Raw genomic sequence first — 19,224 nt, 5'->3', positions numbered from 1 at the left:
ACCTGGCTACTCCGTTGTCTTTGCACAGTCCTCAGACCTGGGCCTCTGCAAACCCTTTGAGTCTTCGTTTCCACATTCCTTACAGCAGTAACCCCAGCCCACAGGTGCGAGGCCTAGCTGGCACTCGAACCCAGGTGTGCTGAATCCTAGTTCAGATCTCTCTCCCTGACACCAGGCTCACATTCCAAACGGGGTTAAACTGGGTACAGATCCGGGGGATGAATTATTGGGTGCTCGGCAGATCTGGAGACACAGGTCGGTGGGTGGCGGATCTCTCACGTGACCGTATTTATCTGATCTGGAAGGTCCCCATAGACCTCTTCTCCAAGTCTCAGCTTTGTTTCCAGCTGGGTTAAGCCCAGGCACATTTGAAATCGAGGAAACTCCTCAGGACCGACCCAGGCTCGGTCAACAAGTTTCATTTACCAAAGTGAAAGTTCTCTTGCGGGGTTAAAGGCATGCTCTAACGTCTCCCAGGAGTTGCCCGTAGTGGGCCACGGGCTTCAGGCCTGCGCCTTTAAGGAGCCGGAGGGGGGGGCAGAGGGGCGGGGCAGGAAGAGGACTCCGGGGAGACGCCGCCACCAACTAGGTTTTTATTGGGGGGGAGGGGCGGGGCAGACCCCCGTCTGGGTCCCGCCCCCTTTTCCACCGCCCGAGTCCCTGCACGGCCCCGGGGGGTTGGGTGGATGGGAGGTCCGAGCGGGTCCGGGTGTCGGGAGCTCCCTGCTGGGCATGTGGCCCGCGGAGGCGCAAGTTTGTTGACTTGGAAGGGAGTAGCTGGGGCGGGGGCGGTGCTAATAATACCCGTTCATTCTGCAGCGGCGCTTTACAGTTTACACAGCTGTCACCTTCGTTACTCCTTAATTAATAATAAAAATAGCCGTCGTCCGGGAGCGCCCGCAGGGTGCCAGGCCTGCCCACGCTTTTAAAACAGAGTTCCCGCGGCGCCCCCCCCCCCACATTTGCAGCGTGTCCCACGTAACATCATCGCCCCCATTGTACAGAGCGGGTAAGCCGAGGCCTCGCCGGGAGTTAGAGGGGGACTTGCCCGAGGTCACCCGGCGGGTGAGCGGCTCCCGGAGGGGTGGGGGAAAGGAGCCGGCCGCTCGAGGCGGGGCTCGGGGCTGCCCGGGGCTCCGGGGGGGCGGGGCGGGGCGGGGCGGAAGGCGCGGGGTGCGCGGCGGCGGCGGCGGAGGCGGTGGATGGCCATCTTAAGTGACCTCAGGGAGTCCAGCGCCGCTTTCCCGGGAGAGGAGGTCCCCGAGCTGCACGGGAGGTGGGGGTCTGCACGTACGCGACGGCGGTGGCCGCGGCTCGGGGACGGGAACCGGAGACTGGAGGGAACTTTCTTGGAAAGGAGCCGGGGTGGAGGGGTGTCTACCCAGCGTCGCTCCGCTGAGCCCCCGGGGCTTGCGGGTGTGGGGCGTGGTGCCGGAGAACTTGGCGGCGAGCAGGGGGAAGGGCTCTGGACGGCCTGCCAGGAACGGTGCCTGAGAGGCTCGAGGACACTGGACCTTGGTGGTTGGTGGGGTGGGGGGGATGTCTGTCTGGACGGGATCCCCTGCACGATCGGTCGGGAGTCCGACCTAGTGGAGTTTCTGGGGTTCAGGTCTGAGGGGCGCCCTAGATCGCTTTGAGAGTTGGAGGGTTTTGCTCGCTCGGATGATGGGGGAAGTGAGGGAGGAGGCTCCTCCTGGAGTCTTCCTTGGAGAACCCCGATAAGATACCGTGGGGGCGCCGAGTGGGAAAGATCTGGAGTGGAATCGGACTTTGGAGGGACTTGGGGGGGGGGTCATCTCATTGCGAGGGTTGAGACGGGGCAGGATTCTTCGGGAAGTTCGAGACTCCCAAGTGTCGGGACGCAGGGTGTGTGTGGGGGACTTGGAGGCTGGATCTCCAGGGGGGGGGGTGGGCAGGATCACCGCAGGTTCTGCGGGACGGTCGGGGCAGGGGGGGCACCTCGTCCCCGAGAGAGGAGGTTGGGGGCAGGGGCGGCCCGGGCCCAGGGCCGAGCGGAGGGGGAAGGGGGCCGGCTCCGCGCTCCGCTCCTGCCCCTCCCCCGCCGCCTCCGAACAAACTTTTCTTTCTCTTCTAGTTGAGGCCGGGCGCTGCGGGGCGGAGCGTGGAGTCCCGGGTCTCCGGGTTCGGTCCGCACGGACCTCAGGCGCACCAGCCCCTTCCCACCCCGACCCACTCCAACCCCCAAGCCTCGGCTCCGAGCTTCCCGGGGCGGATGGCGCGGGGCGGCGGGAGACCGCGGCGACGCTGAGCCCTGCGCGGGCCGGCCATGGCCTCGGCGTGCGGGGCTCCGGGCCCCGGCGGGGGCGCGTTGGGTAGCCCGGCTCCCGCTTGGTACCACCGCGACCTGAGCCGCGCCGCCGCCGAGGAGCTGCTGGCCCGGGCCGGCCGCGATGGCAGCTTCCTGGTGCGAGACAGCGAGAGCGTGGCGGGGGCCTTCGCACTGTGTGTCCTGTGAGTGGGGCGGGGGCTCAGGATCGGCGGTGGGGGTGGTGGTGTGGGAGAGCACCCCCTCTTGGGGTGCCTTGATCTGGAGGTGGGGGAGGAACGGGGAGGGGGGAGATGGGATGCCAGCCCCGCCTCCACCCCTCCCTAGAGTTGGGACCTTGACTTTATTCCGGACGCTGGGGGCACTTCCTGCTGTGGCTGGGAGCACTTTGTGGCGCCTTGGGGCCAGAGTTCTGAGGCCCAGGGTGGTTGTGATGGGGAGAGAGAGAGACGCTGGCAGTGCCGCTCAGACCCCTGTCCTTGCCCGCTGCAAGGCACACTGGGTGAGGATGCACGTTCCACGTGTGTGCAGTTCTTTCTCATAGTCTCTTGAGTGTTAAGGGTAGGCCATAGGGGCGCTTGGAAGCCGAGGAACTGATAAGGTAGTGGGATGCTTCCCTAGGGGGTATGTTGGCCGTGGGTGGCTGAGGGTGAGTGTTGGTGGTGCCTATTAGGAAGGCTTGAGGAGGCAGCAGGGTGAGGCTGTATGGGACAGAGCCATTATTTCATGAATCAATGAGTGAGTGTCCCTGGCTCTGGCCCGAGTCCTGGTTATCTGGCCGGGAATGCTGAGTGTGAAGGCCGTTTTGGCAGTCCTCTGAGTGAGCCTGGGCCTGCGGCTGTACCTTGGCAGCTGTGTATGGTGGTGATGTGGGATGAGTGTTCTTTTCTGACCCGTACACCATGCCCCACCACGACGAGGAGTGGGCTCCTGTAGTGAGTGGAAAGCTTCGTTGGCTTCTGTGTTTAGATATAGTTATAGTCTTCCTTAACCTTGTGAACCCATAAACCTATGTCCCCTCCATCCCTCCTTTAACCCCTCTGTTCTCCTAACATCTTTCTAGGATGCATTGGCCTAGACCAGGGAAGACACTTTTCATTGCCACACCTGGGATAGAACTATGGGGCAGCTACTGGGTAGAAGCCAGAGGTCCTGTTTGTTACACATCTGACTGCCTAAGACAGTCCTCCAGCATGAAATATTATTCGTGGCGTCCCAAATGTCAGTCAGACTGATGTTTGTCCTAGGTAGTTGACTCACCTGGTTAGGAGTCTTCTCAACCTTTTATTTCTCCTCAAGTCTTAGGTCCATCCAGTATGGGGGACACTAAACTGAGTAGCCTAGTTCCATGAATACCCTAAGAGTCCTTCCTCTAAACAGACCCCCTAATCAGGGTGGGGGCAGAGGCAGGTGCAGGGTCAGCTGTTGAGTGGAAGAGGGACAGCTGGAGGCCTTGTTTGGATGAGGAACCTTATTGTCCCAGTAAGGGGACACTCTTGGCTCCATTGCCAGAAGGCCCAAGTTGGGTGAGAGAGCCATCTATGGGGCGGGGGAGAGACACAGGGGGTGGGTGGTGTCTTCAGTTTTACCTGTTGACTGGTCGCGTCCTGCATCCCAGGAACGAGGCAGTAGGGATCAAAAGTGGGAGGTTTCATAGGCTTTCCAAATACATGCTTACCTATATACACACACCACATGCACATGACTAACATTCAAGACACACCCCTGCCCTGACAGACACACTGGCTTCTGCCCTGGTTTTAGAAATTCAACTCTTCCTTTTACTTGCTCCACAACCTTGGGCGATTTTTTTTTTCCTTTTTGAGCCTTGGTTTCATCATCTGGAGAATGGGGATAATAATACCTGCTTTAGAATATGAGGATTAAATTAGGCCCATAGGATACTGAACACTCGACCTGCTATTGTTAAAAAAAAGCAGATCCTCAAACACACACACACACACACATAAAACAAGCCGGGTATGGTGACACATGTCTTTAATTCCAACACTCAGGAGGCAGAGGTAGGATTGTTGTGAGTTCAAGGCCACCCTGAGACTACATAGGGAATTCGAGGTCAGCCTGGACTACAGCGAAACCCTACCTCGGAAAAAAAAAAAAAAGGCAGATCCTCAGTCCACAAAGTACAAGGAGAGCCCCTGATGGGGACTAACTTTTAAGGAGATCATGACTCTGGTGTTTGGTCCTCTGTGGGGCCAGCCCCTCTACCGCCTAGCACACGCACAGGCTCTGGTCCCTCTCTGAGGTGTGTAGGCAGAAGTAGCCTTCCATCCCCCACTCAGTGTGTGCCTGGCTCAGCTGTCACCTGCTCAGCTGCCGCTGCCGCTGCCATCTGTCACCACCCCTCTTCTTCCTCCTTGACTTAGGGTTCCTAGAGGCTGAGTCTCCCACAGGGATCCCCTTGGACCATCCCAGTTTCCTGGTGTCTGGGGAAGGAGAAAAAGCAAAACCCTAGAATGATGCCCTTACAACCTCCTGCAAAAGTGTCCCCAGACACACCCAAGTCCTGCAGAGCCAGACACCAACACAAATACAGACAGAAGCCTTGCCTGTGCAAGTTGCACGCAACTCGAGGCTAGCCAGGCTTCTGAGGACTCTTACTCTGGCGGGGGGCCCAGACTGGTACCACAGCCCAGAGGGGCTGTTTAGACAGCTGTAAGAGGCAGGCCACAAAAGAGCTGCCTGTTGCTTTCCTGGCTCTGCGGTGGGTATGGAGTCTATGTAGGTCTGGGGGGGGTCGTCGAGGGATGGGGGGTTTCTGGTTATTCCTGCTCTTGTTGGCACTAAGAGGGTGGAAGCTGACTGGCCCCATCATTAACCCTGTGCAACCTGGGCAAGTGTTTTTTAGGGAAACCAAGCTGAGAGGGTCCTTTGTGTGTGTGTGTGTGGGGGGGAGTCTGGTAGCAAGAGTAAGGGGGAGCTACTTAGAGGTTCAGAATCCAGCTGGGGTGACAGGTTCTGACTTGACTTGGCTTGCCATAGGTATCAGAAGCACGTGCACACCTACCGTATTCTGCCGGATGGAGAGGACTTCCTGGCAGTGCAGGTGGGAGCTCTGGCCCCTGACCACCTTGATCCAGACTCGGGTTTTGGGGGACCTGCTGGCTGACCTCCTCCCCATCATTGCAGACCTCCCAGGGCGTGCCTGTGCGCCGCTTCCAGACCCTGGGCGAGCTCATCGGCCTGTATGCCCAGCCCAACCAGGGCCTTGTGTGTGCCCTGCTGCTGCCTGTAGAGGGCGAGAGAGAGCCGGATCCGCCAGATGACCGGGATGCCTCAGGTGCGGTGGGGGAAATGTCCTCCCCTCTGCTTCCCTTCTCAACCCCGCCTCCCCTGAAGTCCCCCTTTCCCCCAGCCACGTTGCTGTGCCCTTGGCCCCCTTTTTTTTTCGGGGACGGTCTCTGACAGCCGTGGTGGTATGCCTGTCACATACCACCGAGGGCCAGAAATCCAAACTGCTGCCCACTGTCCCGTGTCCACAGATGTGGAGGATGAGAAGCCCCCCTTGCCTCCGCGCTCTGGCTCTACCAGCGTTTCTGGCTCCGTGGGACCCAGCAGTCCCATGGCAGCCCCTGAAACTCCCACACCACCAGCTGCTGAGAGGTGAGACCCTCTTTTTCTTTCGCAGTCCCCTCTGCTGAGCAGGAAGTTTCCCCTTTGAGAATTTCCCCCATCAGACCTGAGCTCCTCCCAGGGGGACCCCCACCCCATCTTAGTTCCAGAGGTAGATAGATACCCTGAATCCCTCGTGTCTCTGTCACTTGCGATTGCACCTGTGTCCAGACAGGGACAGTCAGCAGGAGCTCCTTTGACTCTCGCCTTCTCTCCAAAGCGCCCCCAATGGGCTGAGCACCGTATCGCACGAGTATCTGAAGGGCAGTTACGGGCTGGACCTGGAGGCTGTGCGAGGGGGAGCCAGCAACCTGCCCCACCTCACCCGCACCCTCGTCACCTCCTGCCGGCGGCTGCACAGGTACCTGAGACGGCCGACCCCATGCTCTGATCGCAGACCCTGAACAGTGAGCCGGCCACTGTCTCCTGACCTCCTCCCCTGGGCCCTGAGCCCTGCATGCTGAAGATGGAAGCGCCGCCTTTAGCACCCTGTCCCCTGAACGTGGGTCAGGGTGGGGGATTGCGACTTGTCTGTCTGTTCTAGCGAGGTGGACAAGGTCCTGTCAGGCCTGGAGATCCTGTCCAAGGTGTTTGACCAGCAGAGCTCACCGATGGTGACCCGCCTTTTACAGCAGCAGGTGGGATTGTAGGGAGAGGCCCCCGGGGAGGTGGGGGCATGTTCTGGAAGTGGTGGCCGGGCTCCGATTGAAAGCCTCATGGGCCAGACTTAACTTCTTTCCACTCTAGAGTCTACCGCAGACTGGGGAGCAGGAACTGGAGAGCCTGGTGCTGAAGCTGTCTGTGCTAAAAGACTTCCTGTCAGGCATTCAAAAGAAGGTGAACTCTTCCCCCCTCCCCATACACACACCCTTGCAGCCACCTGCCCCAACATCAGCTGTGGCCCTCCCCGTCTTGGTCCTCAGCCTGTCCCCTGACCTCACCTCGCCCTGCCCCTCCAGGCTCTGAAGGCACTGCAGGACATGAGCTCCACGGCACCCCCGGCCCCGCTGCAGCCCTCCACACGCAAGGCCAAGACCATCCCTGTGCAGGCCTTTGAGGTGCATGGCAGGCGGGGACCTCATCGGGTGAAGGAGGCTGCCCACTCCGAGGTCCAGTCGGGCAGCCTCTCCAGCTAGCTCCCTTCTTGCAGGTGAAGCTGGACGTGACCTTGGGTGACCTGACCAAGATTGGGAAGTCACAGAAGTTCACGCTGAGCGTGGACGTGGAGGGCGGTCGACTGGTGCTGCTGCGGAGACAGCGGGACTCGCAGGAGGACTGGACGACCTTCACACACGACCGCAGTGAGCCAGCGCCCCGGGGCCGGGAGAGGTGGGCGGGGTCACGTCCTCGGCCTGGTGGTCCAGGCTCCTGTGACGTGTCCTGCGTCTCGTAGTCCGCCAGCTCATTAAGTCTCAACGTGTCCAGAACAAGCTGGGGGTTGTGTTTGAAAAGGAGAAGGATCGGACTCAGCGCAAGGACTTCATCTTTGTCAGCGCCCGGGTGAGCACTGAGGACTTCCATGAGTCTTTGTCACTGGAACACGTGCCCTTGGACCTGCCACCCTTCTAACTAACTAGGGTTGCGCCCCACAGGATAGAAGGGATACCGGGAGTAGATAGGGCTGGAAAGATGGCTTAGTGGTTAAGGCACTTGCCTGCAAAGCCAAAGGACCCAGGTTTGATTTCCCCAGCACCCACATAAGCCACATAAATAAGGAGGCACATGTGCCTGGAGTTCGTTTGCAGTGGCTGGAGACCCTGGTGCACCCATTCTCTCTCCTATCTGCCTTTTTCCCTTTCTCTCCTCTCTCTCAAATAAATAAAATAAATTTTAAAAAAGTAGATAGACTGAGTATGATTCAATCAGTTATTTAATGAACATTCACTGTGTATAGTGGGGGGGCCTCAGACCCTGCTACCCTGCGGAATGGTGGGATTCCTGGCTGCTCACCTTTCCCTGACTGGGTGCTGTCCCCCTAGAAGCGAGAGGCCTTCTGCCAGCTGCTGCAGCTCATGAAGAGCAAGCACTCGAAGCAGGATGAGCCCGACATGATCTCTGTCTTCATAGGCACCTGGAACATGGGTCAGGCCCGGGCTGGGACTGCGGTGGGGGAGGGGCGTGGCCCAGGGACAGGAGCCTGACCTCCCCACGCCTGCCACATCCCCTCCACCTCCAGGAAGTGTGCCGCCTCCAAAACACGTGACATCTTGGTTCACATCAAAGGGGCTGGGGAAGGCCCTGGATGAGGTCACGGTGACCATACCCCATGATATCTATGTCTTTGGGACCCAGGAGAACTCAGTGGGTGACCGAGAGTGGCTGGACCTGCTGCGCGGGGGCCTCAAGGAGCTCACAGACCTGGATTACCGCCCGGTGAGGGGGGGGGGTTCATCTTGCCTGGTCCCTTGTCTCCATATCATCTCAGTTTCTGTCTGACTTCATGGCTGGCCCCGGGGTGCATGGTGTGTGGCTTCCCTCTGGGCTTTTGCGCTTCCTTTGGGAGATCAACCCTGAGTCCTCCGTCAGTTCTTCATGCCACGGGAGGGCCCACTCCTCTCTGTCCTTCAGGAAAAGGGATAGCAGCAAACTTTCCTGTCCCGGGACTTACACGACAGTAGAGATGACAGACCACAGGGAATGTGGGCAGGGTACACAGCCCGGAGGAAGGGTGACCCCCAGACCCTCTCCACAGATTGCCATGCAGTCGCTGTGGAACATCAAGGTGGCTGTGCTGGTCAAGCCAGAGCACGAGAACCGCATTAGCCACGTCAGCACATCCAGTGTGAAGACTGGCATCGCCAATACTCTTGGTGAGCAGGGCAGGCAACTCCTGAGGGTAGTGGGCTCCCTCTGTCCATGTCTGCTGCCTCTTTAGCCTAGGGTCTCCCCTTCTCTTGTGGTTTTTGTTTTCCCACATGTAGGGTACTCTGAATTCATAAAATTCTCTTTGGTTTTATGAGGTAGGGTCTCACACTAGCCCAGGCTGACCTGGAATTCACTATGTAGTCTCAGGGTGGCCTCAAACTCATGGCGATCCTCCTACCTCTGCCTCCCGAGTGCTGGGATTAAAGGCGTGCGCCACCATGCCTGGCCGGCCCTTATGTTCTCATTCTAAGTCTCTGCCAGTCCCACCAGTAAGGCTGGGCCAGGATAATAATTCCCATTTCATAGATGATAGCGTGGTTGAGTGACTTGTTCAAGGACACACAGGAAGTAGAGAAGCCAGGCATAGTGCTCTGTCTTCTGATTTGCACGACAGGGCTGTGCACCCTTAAGATGTCCTGTGGTGGGCTGGAGAGATGGCTTAGCGGTTAAGCGCTTGCCTGTGAAGCCTAAGGACCCCGGTTCGAGGCTCGGTTCCCCAGGTCCCACGTTAGCCAGATGCACAAGGGGGCGCACGCGTCTGGAGTTCGTTTGCAGAGGCTGGAAGCCCTGGCGCGCCCATCCTCTCTCTCTCTCCCTCTATCTGTCTTTCTCTCTTGTGTCTGTCGCTCTCAAATAAATAAATAAAAAAATTAAAAAAAAAAAAAAGATGTCCTGTGGTCTCCAGAGCCCTGTTCACAGAAATGGGCACAGGCCAATCTCCCGAGACAATCCCGGGGAAAGTGTGGGTGTTGGTGTAGAGGCTGGCCTGTATCATGGTATCTGGGGTTTGGGATTGGAAGGATGTTGACACTGCCACTTTGAGGGATAGAGAGCAGAGTTCGGAGCCCTTTGTGGGTGACTACAGCCTTTCTCTTTTGTTTGCCCTGACAGGGAACAAGGGAGCTGTGGGTGTCTCCTTCATGTTCAACGGCACCTCGTTTGGCTTCGTGAATTGCCATCTCACCTCAGGAAACGAGAAAACCGCCCGGTGAGTGACGTTTTCCCGTCTCCTCCTGGGACGTTTTCCCTCTCCTATGGCTGATGCCTTAACCCCCCTTGTCCCCAGAGACCCACTTTTCTCCCCTTACTCTGATGCAAGACTCTGTCTTCTCACGATCCTGGCATTGTCCCCAGCGGTTCCCTCTGACTGTAGGAGCCCTGATCCCAGAGACTTCCCTTTATGCCCTCCCTCCTACTGAGGCCCTGCCCGCCCTCCTCCTCCCCGTCCACCACAGGCGAAACCAAAACTACCTGGACATCCTGCGTCTGCTCTCGCTGGGGGACCGGCAGCTCAGTGCCTTCGACATCTCTCTGCGGTTCACTCACCTCTTCTGGTTTGGGGACCTTAACTATCGCCTGGACATGGACATCCAGGTGCCAGCAGGGCCCTGCCGGTGGCTGTGGTGAGGGGTGCGGGGAGGGCTGTATCCCGGCTCTGCTCAGGAGGCAAGCCTTGGATCTCCATGTGTGTACCCCAGGAGATCCTGAACTACATCAGCAGGAAGGAGTTCGAACCCTTGCTCAGGGTGGACCAGCTCAACCTGGAGCGGGAGAAGCACAAGGTCTTCCTTCGATTCAGTGAGTAAGGCGTGGTGGGTGCTCCCCGATGTCTGTGGGGGCTTGGAGCATTCCTGGGGTCCTGGGGCCTTGGACCTCACTGTCCCCTGCTCTCCTTAGGTGAAGAGGAGATCTCCTTTCCACCCACCTACCGCTATGAACGGGGCTCCCGGGACACATACGCCTGGCACAAACAGAAGCCAACTGGGGTACGTAGAAGAAAAAAGGGCCTGCAGTAACTCAGGAGCGGGGGGGCCTGCAGTGCCGCTCTAGCCTTCCTGAGGCTTTTGGTGGGTGATTCTGGGTATTATGGGGATCCAGGGAGGGAGGGAGGTAGGGCTCAGTATAACAGAAGTCTGGGTTTTAGTCAGTTCTGGGTAGGGCCAGTGCTGGGAAACTCTCAGCTGTCATTTCTTTTTTTTTTTTTTTTTTTTTAGCATTTTCCATGATTATAAAAAAATCCCATGTTAATTCCCTCCCCCCCACTTTCCCCTTTGAAATTCCATTCTCCATCATATTACCTCCCCATCACAATCATTGTACTTACATATATACAATATCAACCTATTAAGTATCCTCCTCCCTTCCTTTCTCTTCCCTTTATGTCTCCTTTTCAACTTACTGGCCTCTGCTACTAAGTATTTTCATTCTCACGCAGAAGCCCAGTCATCTGTAGCTAGGATCCACATATGAGAGAGAACATGTGGCGCTTGGCTTTCTGGGCCTGGGTTTCCTCACTTAGTATAATCCTTTCCAGGTCCATCCATTTTTCTGCAAATTTCATAACTTCATTTTTTTTTTTTTTTACCGCTGAGTAGAACTCCATTGTATAAATGTTCAGCTGTCATTTTTGATCACAGTGTCACCCTTGCTACAGGTCCGGACCAATGTGCCCTCATGGTGTGACCGGATTCTGTGGAAATCCTATCCTGAAACCCATATCATCTGCAATTCCTATGGTCAGAGCCCCCAGGGCAGGGTGATGGGAGGCACCGGGTGATCACTGTCCTGCCTCTGCTCCCCTTTTGGAGGGGAAACAGTGGGACAGTTCCCCTGAGCCCCCCTCGCCCCCTCCCCCCCATCAATTCCTGTCCCACTGCCCAGGTTGCACTGATGACATCGTCACCAGCGATCATTCCCCTGTGTTTGGGACATTTGAAGTTGGAGTTACTTCTCAGTTCATCTCCAAGAAAGGTGCTTGTTGTGAATGGGGCTGTATGTGGGTGGGCACAGACAGTGGCCTAGGGACGTGATGGCTCTGGTTATACATGCTTATGAGTGGTGTTGGGGTGTGTGTACAAGTGAGTGCAAGAGTATTTCTGAGCCTGTGATGTGTGAAGGTGTCTGTGTTATCCGAGTGAGCCCACGAGTGGCTGTGTGCATGAGTGTGAACATCTGTAGCCGTGCCCCGAGTGTGCCTGTAGATGTTGCACACTACTGCCTGTCTTGTCTTTCTGGTCTGGCTTTGGGGTTTTCCTTATTGGTTTAAGATTGGGAAGCCTTTCCTAGCCTTGTCTTAAGCTCTGCCAGGGCTCCTAATTTCCCATCTTAGACTTTCTGAAGATTCCTCTCTTCCTGGGACCCTCTTATGTTCTGGCCCCTCGGCCTGCAATTCTTCCTTTGCAACCTCCCCCCAAACCCCCCTCCTCCAGGGCTCTCCAAGACTTCAGACCAGGCCTACATTGAATTTGAAAGCATTGAGGCCATTGTGAAGACAGCCAGCCGCACCAAGTTCTTCATTGAGTTCTATTCCACCTGCTTAGAGGGTCAGAGGGGATCCAGGGCTGGCTGTGGGCCGAAAAGGGTGTGTGTGTGGGTGGGGGGCAGAGGCCGACCCAAGGCAGGGGAGAAGGGAAGCTGGAAGGTGGTCCTTAACTGGAGGTCCCCCACCCTCATCTCAGAGTACAAGAAGAGTTTTGAGAATGACGCACAGAGCAGTGACAACATCAACTTTCTGAAAGTGCAGTGGTCCTCACGCCAGCTGCCCACGGTGAGGCTTTTGTGGGTGAGGGGCCATGGGGAAGAAGAGGCTTGGCATGCTGGTGGGGTGCTTGGAGTGGAGGGTGGTGCAGGCCAAGGATTTAGATGCGCACTTCTTGCACATGAGTGAGGATAAAGACAGTTGTTTTGTGTGGGCAAGTGCATATGGACATTTGTAGGCATGTGTGTGTGTGGGGGGGTGTGCATACATGTGGGGACCAGAGGTTGATGTTGGATGCCTGCCCTGCTCCCTCTCCACTTTACTGGCTTTGGCTAGTCTGGTTAGCCAGCTTGTCCCTAGGATCCCCTGTGGCTGACTCCTGACCACTGGGCTTATAGGCAAGTCACCATGCCCACTTGGGATTTATGTGGGTGCCAGGGATCTAAAATCTGGTTTTCATACTTCGGTGGCAAATCCACTGAGCCACTGACAGTTTTGGGGGGGAAGAGTTGAGGCAGGAGCTTGCTGTAGCCCAGGCAGACCTGGCATTCACTACGTAGCCTCAGGGTGGCCCCGAACTCATGGCAATCCTCCTACCTCTGCCTCCCAAGTACTTGGATAGAAGGCGTATACCACCCTGCCTGGCTATGACATTTGCTATTTTATGAACTGTGCAAGCAAGTTATAGTTTTAGTCATTCGTTTAATAAAGACTTCCTGAACCTTTAAATGTCGGGTCCTATATGGTCCATTGAGGGGGCAGAAAACTAATTACTTACAGTGATGTTGACGCTCTGCAGGATTTGGGAACTTTCTTTCATAGTGAGGTCCGAGGGAAGGGGGTAAGTAGGGTCAGGGACAGCACGTGGGAGGGGCATGAAGGGGTGGTGAGGACTTCATTCCTCACTGGACCCCTGCTCCCCAGCTCAAGCCCATTCTGGCCGACATTGAGTACCTGCAGGACCAGCACCTGCTGCTCACAGTCAAGTCCATGGACGGCTACGAATCCTATGGTGAGAGGTGTCAAGGGCCCAGGAACCAGGCAGTGAGCGCCGAGGAAAGGTTTGGCAACATGCTGATCTTTTGAACCTATTCCTAGGAGAGTGTGTGGTTGCACTCAAATCCATGATTGGCAGCACAGCCCAGCAGTTCCTGACCTTTCTCTCTCACCGAGGCGAGGAGACAGGCAACATCCGTGGCTCCATGAAGGTGCGGGTGCCCACAGAACGCATGGGCACCCGTGAGCGGCTCTATGGTGGGGGCACCTCTGGGGGGGGGGTTGTGGGGGGCATTAGGTGGGGTGGGCTAGACAGATACAGGAGGGTGGCAGCATGTTGGAATCCTGTGATACTGAGAGGTTCTATAGCCGTGTTGGAAGTAGGTCTGTTCTGAGGAATCCTTGGGAAGGGCCTGGAAGGCTTAGAGGGGATTGCTGGGACCCAAGATCTCAAGTCCTCTCTGAGTCTCCCTACCTGCCCCCAGAGTGGATCAGCATCGATAAGGATGAGGCAGGAGCGAAGGGCAAAGCCCCCTCTGTGTCCCGGGGCAGCCAGGAGCACAGGTGAGCGAGGGTGTTGCCTGTCACGGGAAGGGGCACCTGGCTCCTAGTCAGCTCCGGGCCGTCAGGTCACCTTCCCTCTGCTGTACTCCCTCCCAGATCGGCGAGCCGCAAGCCGGCTTCCACGGAGGCCCCCTGCCCGCTGTCCAAATTGTTCGAAGAGCCAGAGAAACCCCCACCGACTGGGAGGCCCCCAGCCCCGCCCCGAGCAGCTTCTCGGGAGGAGCCCTTGAACCCCAGGTGAGAGGGGGAATCTGTCATCGTCCCCCACAGATCGCCCCCCCCAACTCAGTCACTTTGTCTGGCTGTCAAGGCCAGCCTAGAGGTTGTCTGCTGTGGGTGTGCTTTTGTCACCCCAGGGCAATTGTGGCCAGCCAAGGTGTGGCGTAGGTGTGGCTCTGATTTGAAAGCACTGTCAACCTTAGCTCTTGATGCTGCCTTCAAAGGTGGATGTGCTCCGGAGAGGTCTTACCCCTCTCTGAGGAGCTATTGGCAGCTAATGGTGCCTGGAGGAGAGAGAGTTGCTCTATTCAGTGATGTAATCACTGGTAAATTGCCTATGCTTTTGTAAATAACAGTTTACCCAATGCTCCTGTGAGCAACCCTAGTTAATTAAATTTATGGGTCAACCCTCCCACACAAATGTGGATATAGGGCTGAAGAGATATCCCAGAAGGTAAAGGCACTTGCTTGCAAAGCCTTATGGCCTGGGTTTGATTCTCCAGTACCCACATAAAGCCAGATACACAAAGTGGTACATGTATTTGGAATTCGTTAGTAATGTCAAGAGGCCCTGGTGCACCCTTCTCATTTTCTCTCTCTTTCCTTGACAATAAATAAAGAAAAATATTTTTAAGCTGGGTGTGTGGCACACATCTTTAATCCCAGCACTCGGAAGGCAGAGGCCCTCGAGGATTGCTGTGAGCTGAAGCCAGCCTGTGACTACATAGTGAATTATTCTAGGTCAGCCTGGGCTAGAGAGAGACCCTACCTCAAAACAGCAACCACAGCAAAAAACGGGGGCTGGAGAGATGGCTCAGTGGTTAAAGGCACTTGCCAGCAGAGCCTAATGGCCTGCACTCATTTCCCAGTACCCATGTAAAGCCAGATGCACAAGGTGGTACGTGCATCTGGAGTTCATTTGCAGTGGCTAGAGGCCCTGGTGCACCCATTCTCTCTCTCTGCTTACAAATAAATAAAAGATTTAAAAAATATATTTAAGCTGGGTGTGGTGGTGCACACTTTTAATCCCACCACTCAGGAGGCAGAGGTAGGAGGACTGCTGTGAGTTCAAGGCCACCCTGAGACTACAGAGTGAATTCCAGGTCAGCCTGGGCTAGAGTGAGACACTACCTTGAACCCCCCCCCCAAAAAAGGTATGCATACATATATATGTGTGTGTATTGGGGTATGGTAGCAATGCCTGTAGTCCCAGTGCTTGGGAGGCGAAGGCAGGGGAATCAGGAGTTCAAAGTCATCCTTTGCTACATATCAAGTTCCAGGCCAACTTGGACTATATGAGTCCCTGTCTCTAGACAAACAAATGAAACAACAAAGCAGAAGCAGCTGGAAGCTTCTATTTGGAGAAAGCTCGGGCTAACCCCTGGGTTTCCCAGAGATCATCCTATGGGGCTGTGACCTACAAGAGCCTCCCTCCTCAGAAATGGGTTTATGGCCAAAGTTTGAGAAAATGTTTTTTTTTTTTTCCTCCTCTTTGAAGTAAGGTCTTACTCTAACCCTGACTGACCTGGAACTCACACTGTAGCTCCAGGATGGCCTCAAACTCAAAGGCGATCCTCTGGAGTGCTGGGATTAAAGGCATATGCCACTACGCCCAGCTGGAAATGCTTTTTTTGTTTGTTTATTTGTTTTGTTTTATTTTTTCGAGGTAGGGTCTCACTCTAGCTCAGGATGACCTGGAACTCACTCTGTTATCTCAGGGTGGCCTTGAACTCACGGTGATCCTCCTACCTCTGCTTCCCAAGTGCTGGGATTAAAGGCACGCACCACTACACCTGGCTGGAAATGCTTTTTTAAAAAAAAATATTATTTATTTATTTATTTGAAAAAGAGAGAGGGAAGGAGGAAGAGTGGATGTGCCAGGGCCTCCAGCCACTGCAAATGAACTCCAGACTCATGTGCCCCTTTGTGCATCTGATTTACATGGGTCCTTAGGCTTAATCGCTGAGCCATTTCCTCAGCTCTGAAAATGCTTTTTAATAGATTTTTGTTTTCTTAGATATTCCCAGTGTATTTATATGAGCAGAGGTTTCAAAAATGTGAGCAGGAAATAAACTCAACTCTGTTTAGTATCGTTTCCAAAACTTAATGATTAGGCCAGGAAACGTCTTACCCATAACAATGCCCTGGGGCCAGGTATGGGTGTGCACACCTGTAGTCAGAATGCTGAGGGAAGAGGATGGATAGTTTGAGGCTTGCCTGAACTAAATAGTGAGGGCCTGGGGAACTAGTGGTCTGTGGGTTATGCTTGGGGAAGCCAAGCTTGCTTTCTAATGCTACCCAATTGTCATTTGAACTTTAAACCAAGAAAAAAAAAAACCCTCCCAGGTAGAGTTTGGTGCCTTTTCACTTAATTTCAGCTGTCCTTATTCACCCTGATTTGTTGTTCATTTTTTTATTTTTCGAGGTAGAGTTTCACTGTAGCCCAGGCTGACCTGGAATTCACTATGTAGTCTTAGGGTGGCCTCGAACTCAATGTTGATTCTCCTACTTCTGCCTCCCGAGTGCTGGGATTAAACGAGTGTGCCACCACGCTTGGTTAGAGTTCACCTTGATTTTATCCTTGGGCTTGAGTCAGACTGGTGGATCAATCTCAGGCCTCAGAAGGCTTTCAGATCTCTCTGGACGCTCTTATCTCTTTGATCATCTATTTCACCCAATTGAGCTCAGGTTTCAGTTACAGGATCATCATAAAGTTCTGAGAACCTGAGCAGATAAGGCAAGGCGGTTTATTTAGGGTTATACCTTCACCAACAATCCCCCAACTTTAGATACAGCGAAGCCAGCGGTGGGAGAGAGCCAGTGATACACTCAAGGTGGTCCCTTGTCCTCTGATGGTTGCCCAGTTCCTTCCCCTGCGCCCATTGCCTTCACCTGGGGTTTCTGGGTCCTGACAGTTATCCTGTTCCTCAAACCAGGTTGAAGCCAGAAGGGGCACCAGAGCCCGAAGGCGTGACGGCCCCCCCACCCAAGAACAGCTTCAATAACCCTGCTTACTACGTCCTTGAAGGGGTCCCACACCAGCTGTTGCCCCTGGAGCCACCCCCGCCCGTCAGGGCTCCTGTCCCACCGGCCACCAAGAACAAAGTGGCTATCACAGTGCCTGCCGTGCAGCTTGGGCGCCACCGGCCCCCTCGTGTGGGAGAGGGGAGCTCATCAGATGAGGACGCTGGGGGCACATTGCCCCCTCCAGATTTTCCACCCCCTCCTCTGCCAGACTCAGCCATCTTCCTACCCCCCAGCCTGGATCCTTTGTCAGTGCCAGTGGTCAGGGGCCGAAGTGGAGGTGATGCCCGTGGCCCACCACCCCCCAAAGCCCATCCAAGGCCTCCACTGCCCCCAGGCACCTCACCTGCCAGCAATTTCCTAGGGGAGGTTGCTAGCGGGGATGACCGGTCCTGCTCAGTACTACAGATGGCCAAGACACTCAGTGAGGTGGATTACGCTTCTGCTGGGCCTGGCCGCTCAGCGCTCCTCCCTAGCGCCCTGGAATTGCAGCCACCCCGAGGACTGCCCTCGGACTACGGCCGGCCCCTCAGCTTTCCTCCACCCCGCATCCGAGAGAGCATTCAGGAAGACTTGGCCGAGGAGGTGTGTGGGCCAGGGCTGGCTGGCTGTGTGTGTACCTGGGAGGAGGATTAAGCCCCAGACGACTGTGGGGACCCATCCTTCCCATTTCTCCATTCCGCACCCACTGGTGTGCCCTCTGCTGGGAGCTGGATGCTTTGGGACACATGAATCAGCCCCAATCTTTGCCTCATTTCCTCCCAGATCATGGGCAGAGCGTAGCTACCTGCAGATATGTCTTGTAGGGGCGGAGGGCACCCTCGGTGCTCCCTCTAACATGAGCTGTTCCCTCAGGCTCCGTGCCCGCAGGGCGGGCGGGCCGGCGGGCTGGGAGAGGCGGGCATGGGTGCCTGGCTGCGGGCCATCGGCTTGGAGCGCTATGAGGAGGGCCTGGTGCACCATGGCTGGGACGACCTGGAGTTTCTCAGGTGGGGGCGGGGCTGGAGGCGGATAGGGCGGGTATCCGGCCCCCAGGGTGCAACGAAGGGTCCTTCTGCACCAAGAGCCCATCTCCCAGCTTCTCTTACTCTCGCAGTGACATCACAGAGGAAGACCTGGAGGAGGCTGGGGTGCAGGATCCGGCTCACAAGCGCCTCCTTCTGGACACCCTGCAACTCAGCAAGTGAGAGCTCAGGCTCGGAGCAGCTGCCGCACAACCAGGTGGAAACCTTACCAGGAGCAGGATGCCTGTCTGCTATTTATTTGGAATCAGCGTTCCCCACTGCCCAGTCATTCGGAGGGCCCTAATTGGGACATCCTGCGCCCCCTCCCCCCACCTTTTAGCCCCAGAACTGTTCGAGGCTTACTAGCTTCCAGTTACCAAACACCTTGATTACTCCAATGCGGACACCTGCCAGCCCCCGGGGGTGTACGAGGGGTACACTTGGGGCCCCACTTTTCACCGCTGTTTCTGATACTCTGTTCCCTCCCTGCAACTCTGTACCCCGGGGACGTCCGTCCGGAAATGAAGGAAGAGCCCGAGGGCCGGGCCGGGGGTTTATTTAAGTTTTTCTGTATGGGTTTGGGGAGGGAGGGCACCTTAATGTTATTGGGGTGGGAGGTCAGGAATGCAGCCATAAAGTGCCAGCTCGCTTCTTGCTGCCCGGGAATGCGTGGCGGCCCGCCCTAAGATGGTCAGGTTGCTGGGCGCACTGTCAGTGGGGGGACGGGCTTGTTACCAGCAGTCTATATGCCGTCCTGGGCACTGGGAAGGGCCGCCGGCTTGATGTCTTCAATAAATTAAGTTTATTTGGATTGAGCAAAATCACCTTAATAAATAACAAGTTTTTCAAGGAAGAAAAAAACAGCAACAAAAAAAAATTTAGGGAAAAAGAAAACCGCTTTGTCCAACTGTTCCTCTGGCAGCTTCTCCCCTCTTTCTAGCACGTCTGTCCTCAATTGCCAGATAGGCTTGGCATGGGAGGCGGTGGGACCCTCCAGCCTGCTGCTTGTCCCGGTGGCAACCCAGGTGGGCCCGAGGTGTGAGGCAGTGGCATTTCTGGTCCTCACTGAGGGGTCAGGAGTGACCGACCCAGCCGAAGTCACGGGGAGCTGTCTGGCGCCGCTCCTTGGGAACACTTAATGCTTGGGCACTGGG

At 56.0% G+C, this 19,224-nt stretch overlaps 1 protein-coding gene across 5 annotated transcripts; it reads left to right on the top strand.

Moving 5' to 3' along the window:
- The first annotated feature begins 854 nt into the window (after positions 1-854).
- Inppl1 (inositol polyphosphate phosphatase like 1) lies at positions 855-18,891 on the top strand. Of its 5 annotated transcripts, none has more exons than XM_045145177.1 (29): positions 855-1,009; positions 2,096-2,472; positions 5,291-5,354; positions 5,438-5,588; positions 5,791-5,911; positions 6,141-6,281; positions 6,465-6,558; positions 6,668-6,757; positions 6,880-6,978; positions 7,071-7,221; positions 7,314-7,420; positions 7,900-8,002; positions 8,097-8,293; positions 8,613-8,730; positions 9,677-9,773; positions 10,021-10,159; positions 10,264-10,363; positions 10,463-10,551; positions 11,220-11,301; positions 11,447-11,536; positions 11,995-12,108; positions 12,244-12,332; positions 13,188-13,275; positions 13,362-13,517; positions 13,745-13,823; positions 13,920-14,060; positions 16,979-17,651; positions 17,922-18,055; positions 18,163-18,891. In XM_045145177.1, exons 2-29 carry the CDS (start codon positions 2,288-2,290, stop codon positions 18,251-18,253), a joined length of 3,783 nt encoding a protein of 1,260 aa, XP_045001112.1. In that variant the 5' UTR covers positions 855-1,009; positions 2,096-2,287; the 3' UTR covers positions 18,254-18,891. The 5 variants fall into 5 exon arrangements, with proteins under 5 accessions (XP_045001112.1, XP_045001111.1, XP_045001110.1 ...); XM_045145176.1 differs by lacking the exon at positions 855-1,009 and adding an exon at positions 1,189-1,276; XM_045145175.1 differs by lacking the exon at positions 855-1,009 and adding an exon at positions 1,506-1,521.
- The last annotated feature ends 333 nt before the right edge of the window (positions 18,892-19,224 follow it).

This window comes from Jaculus jaculus, chromosome 3 (genome assembly GCF_020740685.1).
Source record: "Jaculus jaculus isolate mJacJac1 chromosome 3, mJacJac1.mat.Y.cur, whole genome shotgun sequence".
In the NCBI taxonomy this organism is placed as follows: Eukaryota; Metazoa; Chordata; class Mammalia; order Rodentia; family Dipodidae; genus Jaculus; species Jaculus jaculus.
This window is presented reverse-complemented; position numbering and strand designations above follow the sequence as displayed.